The sequence below is a fragment of the Mus pahari genome, chromosome 5, assembly GCF_900095145.1.
Source record: "Mus pahari chromosome 5, PAHARI_EIJ_v1.1, whole genome shotgun sequence".
In the NCBI taxonomy this organism is placed as follows: Eukaryota; Metazoa; Chordata; class Mammalia; order Rodentia; family Muridae; genus Mus; species Mus pahari.
Window position 1 is genome coordinate 147,521,078 of NC_034594.1, and position 10,203 is coordinate 147,531,280.

Here is a 10,203-nt window from a genome sequence, read left to right on the forward strand (position 1 = left end):
GGGGGTGGGGTACAGGGAACTTTCGGGATAGCATTTGAAATGTAAATAAAGAAAATAATAATAAATAAAATAAAATAAAAGCCAATTCTCCTAAGTAAATTTGCAAATGAATTTATATTAAAGCATGTTAGATAATTCTAGTAAAACTATGAATAGATAAAACTTTCTATAATGCTATATAGGAAGTTATAAAAGCCCTTTTCCTATAAAAGGAAAGAAGGAAGAGGATTCTTTCAAATATTGACTCTTTTAGGAAGATACAGATCTGAATAATTAAACACCTGTGCCTATATCTCTCTATGGGTTAAGAAAGCATAAGCCAAATAATTCCATTTTCTTACTTAGAACTATAAAAAATGCAATAGACAAGAGTAGAGAAAAATACAGATGAATCAAAACAAAACAATGTAAATTAAATGATAATTATGAATAAACTAAAAACCTTTCAACACTTTCATTCAAAACTACATTTCAATGCTTTTAAAAAAAAAACAAATAAATTTTACTGTAGATAGTGACTTATGTGAAGCTGACCCATTTAAATGATTATATGTTTGTCAATTACCATGTTACACATGTTTCTGATAAAAAAAAAACTATTTTTCTAGATATAGGTGACAAAAATCTATTTAGGTAGATGCAACTATATTTAGGGAAAAAATTAAATATGATAAAATAGATCAGAAAAATCACAAAGGATAATACCCAAATAGAGGAATTTACTGCTTATAAAATTCTATAATCCATAAAATGTAAACATGCACAAATATAGTGTATATATATGCATGTAGTAATAATTGTAAAATGTATTTATCAAACGTGACATTAAAAAACATGAAAGCTACTGTTCTAAATCTGATTTTTATTTTTTTTTTCGAGACAGGGTTTCTCTGTGTAGCCCTGGCTGCCCTGGAACTCACTCTGTAGACAAGGCTGGCCTCGAACTCAGAAATCCGCCTGCCTCTGTAAATCTGATTTTTAATATGTGTGTAGGATTGCAATAGGTAGGCTCTAATGGATTAAGAAAGTCTCAATGTTCTGGACAATCAGAGTATGTCCTACATTTAGAAATTATATGATGTAATGAATGCTTTTGTGTGTGTCAGAACATCTGGATCTTCTTAGGACAAAGTTACTTTAAATTGAATTATTGATTTAAAGTACAAGAATTTGGAAGCTTTTAGAATATTTTATCAGGTTCATTCTTGAAAAGGATAACAGTTTATGCTTGTAGGAACAGTGTATGAAATTGTCTATATTTTAATCTTTTTCCCTTCCTTTCTTCCTTCTTCGCTTCCTTCCTTATTCTCTTTTTTCCATCCCTCCCTCCATCCCTTCCTCTGTTCCTCCTTCTTCCTCCCTCCTATATTTTTCTAATCCATGGCCTGAGGCATGCTGTATGAGCACTCTACATACATGGCTTTCACTCATTGCATTTGGAGGCAGGATTTCACTAATTGGTCCAGAATGGCCTTGAAATTATAATCTTCCCGCCTTATCCAACTGCATAGCTGGGTTCACCAATGTGTATACATACACATCAGCCTCTATTTCACACCCATTTTCTAGCACTAGATATCATTTAAAGAGAAAAGCAGCCCCTTTGCAGCAATATGCTATATTTTTCTGGGTTATACTTGACTATAACAATAGGCTCTTGGTTTTGTCATGTATGTATTGATTGCTTCCATTTATCATTAAAACTGTCCAAATCCTTTGCTAATTCTCCCAATGGCAGATTGCCCTTATGGCTATTATTTACCAAGAACTTCCTGTATACCAATTACATTAGCTGTGTATCTGTCTGGACATGCGTATTGACAGTTGTTAGAAAGGGTTTACCCGATTGGAGGACAGGAGCTTGCTTTAAACAAAGGCTCTTGGGCTAAGTACGGCGTGGAGCAGCCTTTCATGGCATCTCTGTGGATGAGACAGAGAAAGATGCAGTTCATAACTAGGCAAACAACCACCTCCAAGGTGTGCTGTTCACTAGAGCGGCAGCTTCTGCCATCTTCCCAGTACTTTAGGGCATTCTCATTGTTAGTCTGAATGAATCATTAATAGAATGTTGAAGGAAGGCATGCATGATGCGAACGTGAACATCACCTTCAAAAGACTAACCAATAAATACTCCAAACATGGGGAGCAAGAACAGAGATGAACTATGAAATTTAACAACAGGGCAGAATGTTGTAGGAAGAAAGTAAAACAATTCAAATTTACATTAAAATGAATACACAACAAACAAAGTCTTGAAACAAGACAAGAGTAGAAAACATAACTACAGCTTGTATGGAAAAAAAGCAGTGTTTTAAAGTGTTTTAGTTAAAGCATCAAATGATGCTGCTTTGTCATGGTTGGGGGTTGGGGTCTGGATGTGAATGCAGGCTCCAGTTAGACTGTATTCAGGAGACAAAGCCAGGGAGGGGGCATCTATCTCCTACAGGGCCACAGATCAAATGTTGCGCTTGGCTATGATCTAGGAGAGATTTTGATGGACTGGAGCAAACATACATGAGCAGTTAAAATGGTGGTGAAATACTAAACAAGTAAAGGAGGGAGCAGGAAAGAACCCTATCCTGGTGCAAGAGCCACTCAGGTTGAATCTGATGACAGCTTTTAAGGTATCTCCACCTTATCAGGTCTTTAAAAGCTCAGTTTTCACAGAAAAAGGATTTTAATATCTATATTTCATACTTTATATGTTAATAAATTATATAAATGTAAGGAATCCCTAATAGTCATAAAATAGAAATACTACCGACTTGATGCTCTACATTTCCAATGGAGAGTGGTGGAATTGAGAGCACATGACTCCAGAGCAGCCTATCAGCTGTGATGTCTTTGTGCTTGGTACCAATCAGTGGAGAGAGTGGGCAGTGCTGTCTTGTACAAGGCAGAGAGGCTCATAAAGCATGGTCTCCATGCCAGGAAGATGATCATCACAAGTATCAGTTAAAAGAGGTTTGGAACCCAGTAGAACACAAATGAACCAGATGCTGGGAAGAAGCGCTGTCCATCAAACCTTGCGATAAAAAGCCTTTCAGGGACTCTGATGAGTCCCTCAAGTGAGTAGTGTTATCTGGTCAAGAGGAGTTCAAACACTCCTAAAACGACAGTCCTTATGCTATACTGTCCGAAGATGCTTGCAACCACAGCAGGCGAGACAGGGACAGAGACACACAGGAATGATTGCAACTCAGAAGATGGGCTCACAGAATCTGCATTTTTCTAGGCTACAAGTAACTTGGGGATATGAAAAGGTGGATTCAACTTAGAAAGGTAATACATGAGGAATTTTAATCAAGGGGGAAAAAAAAACGTGGGGGAGAGTTGACACATATCATAACTTCAAGAGATTTACCAGTGGTCATTTAGACACGGGTTTTGTATCATTCTCAGTTACAGGAAGCGAAGTAGAGGTGATTCTTAGAGACTTCAAAAGAGTAGATGCTCCTGGAAACAAGGATGGATTTGATGCCTCTGCCACCTAAACCTACCATGTTCCAAGGACCTCAGAAGCCAGCACAAACAGTGAGCTCATGGAAGAAGACTCTAGGGAATGGCCCTGGTTGAAAAAATTGTACTAAATTCCTTTGCAGCCCCGAGAGGCCCATAATGCCATCGTTTTCTGTGCTTTCTCTAAATACCTTGTAGATTTACAATTCAAAAGTAGAAAAGAGGAAGATTTCCTAATGAGTTTTGTTTCATTTCTAGTATTAGTAATATTTTTTTGTTATACAATAACATGTATATTTTAAGTGATCACTCTTATTAACAGTTGGCTATTGTTCCCTTTGTAGTAGAGCAATGTATATGGTAAAATTGTGTGTGTGTGTGTGTGTGTGTTGTTGTTGTTGTTGTTCATGAACTAGATCAAATTAAAAGATGATCTTTCATGCCAAAGTCATCTGTATGATTTGGAGAAACAAAACAAATGGCAGCTGAACTTTTTTCTTCTTCTAGATTAAACTTGAAAGGTTCAGTAGTTGCCACAGTCCGTTGTATTGTTGGCCTCACACTGGTTGCAATCACAGAAATAATGAATGAATTTGTTCATGTCTCTCTTAGTCTCTGACTATGGGCAAACAAGAATGAAGCAGCAGTGAGACTGTAATGTTGTATGCACTCAACAGAACTTGCCCAATCCAGGCTTGCTGTGTGGTCTGCCAGGGCTATGGAAGCCATGGTGAGATGTCTACAGATATACTCTGAATACTTCTAATTCCAAAAAGGCTTGCAGCATCTACAAGGAGGCTCTTGTTTTACTATTTTAAATGGTCTCCATCCAGGAACAAGCACAGATTATAAAAAGTAAAAAATTACCCCTGCAGTGTTCCATCAGCATCAAAGTGACTTTCATTTTTTTCTGAAAAATGTTTCACAGGGCAGTGTCAGGGAATATATGTGGTTTCAGAATGGATGAAAGAAAATGAGAAATAGGTGGCTTGGTCAAGAGATAGAACTGTCAAGAACAGGGTCTCGAAAGGCGATGTAGTTGAACTCTGACTCTACTGTTAATGGCAATTAAATCTGATGTCACGTTGAGCCCTATCTTTATCTACTTAAGTCCCATTTACACTTTCCCCAGCAACTGAAAAACATTTAAAAGAGACTGCACACCTTTGTCCTTAGAACACTGATACGATTTTTTTTTTAAATTCCTGCTGCATGCCATTTAGAGGTAATTTAGATTTAATGAGGTAATTTAGACTGAGGCTGAGTTAACTAGCTACAAAGAATGTTGCCAGGTGCTGTGATGCTAAGACTGTTGCATGCAAACATTCCTAGGTCTTTTCATTTTCATTCAGTGACAGTTTAATCCATGGATATGAGATGATCTGAGACTCAAGCATACTGGTGTCCTAATGGAAGCTCAACAATCTTCAAATAAAAACAGTGACAAAGAAAAATAATGTTGGCTGCTTTATCACAATTGTGAATTCTACCTCAGACAGTTCAAAGTTTAATCTCACTTTCCAGTAAATGTGGCCTTGATACATTGCAGAAATATGTTGGTATTCCAAATCTTCTTCCGCCTCTACCTCTCTTATATAAGCAGCCACGTTCCAGTCATAAGCAACTAATGTGTGTCTCAGAACAGTAGCCACTGATCCTGTAGTAGGACCATCCTCTCTGAAGCATCTCTGACCTTCCCCACTGCAACCATCTGCAGCTCAAGAGGTGTGTATGTTCACTGGGCAAATCCAAAACACAGTCTGGTTCCTTGATTGTCTTCTATATTCTGCTGCTCTCACTGGAAACATCCTCACTTGTCCTGGCCAGAGTCTGTTGAGCCCTCATGCCTCTTTCTAGCTTTGATCTTGTGGGTCTCTACTTGGGCTTGAATCCTTCTTTTCTCTGTTTCCTTTGAGCTCCCAGAAAAGCCACTGTGACTCACGCTGAGGAAGCTGTTGGGAGCCTTGTTCTACTCACTGGACAGTCAGCTTCCATAGGAAGAGTGAATCAATTTAGATGTGCGTGGTAGCTGTATCCCAAGATAGTAATTTGAGTCACCTCTGTCTTCTTACAATTATGAATATGCTTAAAGCAGGTTTTATGTCTTATTACCTATGGATTCCCAATCAGAAAAGACAGTACCTACCCAGTGTAGAGACTCAATAACTACGATTTATTTGTTAGAGGAAAGAACCCAGTGATGGCTGAATGCAGGCTACCACTGAGCTGTAGATTTATCTTAGAAGCCTCTCTGATTGTCTTCCCTGAGGTCTCCCAGCCAGCAGCACATACCCAGGGCTTTGTACACTCAGTAGAACAGAACTTAGGCAATTCTGGTTCAGATTCTGCATTGGGCACATGTGGCAACAACATGAACATTGCTCAGTCCTCAAACCTGCCCTCCCTTGGAGCCTGTGGGGGTGCAGTGGGTACTTAGTAGCAACATGCCAATCACAGCTTGTACAACTCGAGTGACAATTTCAGAACTAATGGTGCTGTCAGGGGAGAATAATGTTACCCTGTCCACACTGAATTAGGCTCCATGGTCCAAAAACATTTCACCCAAGGATTTATACCATGCTGCAGGGAAACTGCAATTCTGTTTTCGGGCAAGTTATTGCCACAACCAGTTTCACTAAAACAAGATGGATAGCTGTATCTGCCAACAAAATGATGGAAGAGAGAAGCTTAAGCTCCATAAAGGAAGAATCAGGAGACATCAGTTCATTCTTGAGCAGGTTTGCTTTCCGTTTGCTGGAGAGGCCCAATGGCCAGCTCATAAGTGCTCTTCACCAAAGGTGTCATAGCAATTTCTAACACAGTTTTTCCATGTTAATGAACCTGTTATCCTGAGCAATTAAAACCATAGCACTTTAGTAGAAACAAAGTGTCCCCAAACCTTCCTAGTGGTAAATTCACAGGGGCACAGACATGAAATTCGAAGCTCTTCTCTCTCTTCTTCTAATCTGTTTCTAAGATGCCATGGGTGTTTGCCTCATGAGGATGGATGTTCATAGAAGTCAAGGATGTAACAGGTTTCCTGGAGACTTTCTTGTTAGAATTATACTCTGTAAGATAACCTTTGTGAATACTCTGTTTTCTCCCCACTTCACTGTGATAGAAAATGATACCGTGACAGGGGACACCAAGGATAAGTAAGCTAATCTATAATTGAAGAAATGATTTTTGTCGTGCAGAGTATGGAACTCAGAACCTCACATATGCCAAGCAAAACCCTTATTGCAAAGCTATATCTCCAATGGGTTATATTTTAAAAAGCATGTGGGTTAGCATATAACCCAGAGACTCAATACATGTTGGTCAATGTTCGAAAGACTAGTATAATGGTTCATACAGCAGCAGAATGAGAGTTGCAGAGATGAGAATGCTAGATTCCCAGGTCAGCTTTCCTGTGTATTTGTAATGGAAAGACTATCTATTTCTTTCTTGGCACTCCAGAGAACTTCCCACAGCTCAGCCACTCTATGATGATGAGAAGCCCAAACAGCCAAGTCTCAACCAGGAGTGCTCCATCCTAAATAAAAGGCAGTCAGGGATGGGCAGGAAAGGGGACTGTACACACAGAGTTCACAACACTACTCAGGACCTGACTCTCCAGCATAATAGAACTATGCTCCCCAAATGTTTACACTCTTGGAGGTTATACAAAATAATTTATACACTTAATAAGAGCAAGTCAAAAGTCATTTGTTCAAAGGCTGGTGCCTTAGAAGACAAGGCAAGGCCAGTAGAAAGTGCCTGTAGTTACCAGCAACTGGGGAACCAATTGGCAGGGGTGGTCTTCTGTCATTAAACTATAGCACAAGTGGCTTGGGAAACAGGTAAACATGAAGTCTATTCCTACCACCCAGAATGGATCATTTTTATCACTGATGTTCGATCTTGTGTTAGGAAAAATAGGAGACCAGGCACGAGATTGAGCAAGTGAGAAAGAATGTTTCCTTATACAGTTATATAACAATTAAGCAATAAGTTCAATTTTAAACAACTATATTAAGAGAAGAAAATCCACATTTAACTTGAAGGATATTTATCATATTTTGATCTTTAATAGGAAAAACAAATAAGGAAAGATATAATTCAGGGTAGTAAGGTTTATAGATGGAGAAGCTGAGGTCGTCTAGCAGTTTAAAAGATTTCTAAAACGCACAAGGCAAGACACAGAACAAGATATTGTGCTGAAGCATGTGTCATAAGCATGGCAATGTCCAAAGCTGAAGAACATTTTACCACTAACACAGATTCTGCATAAAGCTAGAGAAAGAAGTTCATTCACAACTGAGTGTAGTGGTGAACCCCAGAAATCCCGTCATTTAGGAGATAAGGGCAGGAGAGTATAGAGTTCAAGACAAACCTGACCTATGTAGGGAAATCCTCTTTCAAAACCTAACAAAGAAAACAAATGGACTCACTTTACTAAAAAGAATATTCAAGAATAACTAAGTTTTGAGTCTTTGTCATTGTTTAATTCTTTGTATTTATATTTTGTCCTGCCACATTTAGACTACTGAGCTACACTGTTAATGCAGATCCCAGTCAATCTAGCCCCCTGTGAAAACTGGTTCATAAAGTGGAAACTGGGCTGGCATAGCATTAGCCATTATGTGTGAGGCTCAGGGTTGGTTCCCTAACATCAGAACCCCCAAATAAAAATCCATCACTGCTCCTGACAATGTATTATAGTCTCCAGAAGGTAATAACAAAGCTTGGCGCTTCACTTTAGTAAAGTAGGCCAGAGCAGAGGGCACAGTGTGACTCAGAAGACCTTTACAATTTTTCTACTGATTCTTTAAAAGACTCTAAAGATGACCACCTTCATTGGAATGGAACAAAACTATTTCCAAAAGGAGGTTAGCTTTGTGAGTTCCTGGGAACTTACCACTAGCATTCCACTGTAGTCATTTCTAACTCTCTACTTTTCTAACTCAAAGCCAAGCTGATCCAATTTCCTCTTCACACAAGCAACAAGGAGATGAGCCATGGGTACTTGATTTATGAACCTTGACATATGGCCTTGCTGATCAACCCTCATGTACGCTTTTCACCTTATGTCCTCTCTGTTCTTCTCGGAGGCTTCTGTTGTAAACAGGCCTTATGGCAGCTTAATAGATGAAGAAACGATGATGGACTTGGTGATGACGGGGGGGGGGGGGAGGTAACAACTTTACACTCACTAAAACCCAGGAGAGGAGAGTAAAGCCAACTTAGCATGAATGACACTGGAGGGCAGACAAGGACACACTGACCTTTGAGCGATGAACCCGAAGGGATTTCTCTAATGGTAAGAAAACTACAGAAACAAAGAGCATGCCACAAGAAATTAGGCTCTTTCTTTTTCTTTCCCTTGAGACAACAATCCATTGTGAAGGCAGTGCATAAATAGGAATGATACTCATTTATCTGTTAGGGGATTAGTGGAAAGAACAGAGGGGTCTGTTAGGAATGATAGGTTTAAAGTAAGCAAATTTTGCTTCCAGTCTTAGCTCCAAGGCTCAGCAGTGAGTGAGTGATGTCAGGAAGAGGCCTTACAGGGAAAGCAGGATAACATCTGTCCAGAGGTACCCTGGGATGATGCTGAAGCTACCATGCAAGACTAGCTGCTGCTGTAAGGGTGGTCCTCTAGTGTGCTGGTGGGGCACAAAGGTAGCTCAGACAATAGCGATGTTCCCTTAGTTTTAGTTTTAGTTTTAGTTTAAGTTTTAGTTTTAGGGAAATGCTGGCTACAAAAACATTGATTCTGGGCTGAAAAAACAAACAAACAAACAAACAAACGAAGAGTGATACCACTCTTATCACGTAGGCTGTAAATGTGCCATATGGAAACACTGAACTAAATGAAGTTAAATGCCCTAAGATCAGCACTGACCAGGACTGGATATGAGTTGAAAAGGAGGCTGCGACTGGGTGGCAGATAGAAAATAAGGTTTTGGTCATAGGTAGCTCCTTCACTCTATGATTTTGGGAAAATCATATTCCTTGAAGATGCAACTCCCCATTATTTTTTCACTTATAAGATAGATGAATAAATATGCACAATAACTCCCACGTTGCAGGGTCAGATAAGTTTATAGAACATAATGTGCCCAGTGAAAAACCTGTTGCGTGGCAGGTATTCAATAATGGGTGCTGCCATCTCATTTCCCCCAAGTTCACAGTGAGATCTGTTGATGTGTGACTTCTCTGCTCCATTTCTGCCTTTGATACTATCCACCATGTAGCCCCCTACACCTAGGAACTCATTTAAATGCTATGCAAACTCTACCTTTCTCCTACTAAGTCTCTATCTTAAAAATCACGTCTCTTATCCTTGTATTTGTATTGAAAATTATTTCATCGATCCTATAATGGTTTCTTATAAAACTTATTCTTATGAGTCCCAGTGCAGCTGCTGAACCTGAGCTCACTCTGTACATTCAGGGAGCTTTTCAGATTTCCTTAATGATTTCTTCACAGTAACCCCAAAACAGAATCTTCAATAAAAAAAAAAAAAATCCATGTTTTATTTTCTCCGATGGAAGGTGATTAATGCTATGTGAGGGATATCTAAAAGTAATTAGTATGGTTTGAGTGTATGTGTGTGTATGATGTGTGTGTGCATGTGTGCGTGGGTGTCTGTGTGTGTGTGTGCATGTGTGTGTGTGTGTGTGTGCATGTGTGTGTGTGAGAGTGAGAGACAGACACACACACAGAGAGAGAGAGAGAAAGAGAGAGAGAGAGAGAGAG

General features: G+C 39.2%; 1 protein-coding gene across 6 annotated transcripts in view; it reads right to left on the minus strand.

Moving 5' to 3' along the window:
- The window catches only part of Rgs7 (regulator of G protein signaling 7), a 400,387-nt gene that overhangs the window by 10,613 nt on the left and 379,571 nt on the right, over nt 1–10,203 (minus strand). For 2 of the 6 annotated variants that reach the window (XM_029538601.1, XM_021197428.2), the window contains one exon: nt 1,843–1,920. The exons of the other annotated variants lie outside the window; for them this stretch is intronic. In XM_029538601.1, coding sequence (XP_029394461.1) covers nt 1,867–1,920 — 54 coding nt within the window. In that variant the 3' untranslated portion in view covers nt 1,843–1,866. The remainder of the gene's footprint in view (nt 1–1,842; nt 1,921–10,203) is intronic. 6 annotated transcript variants of the gene reach the window in all.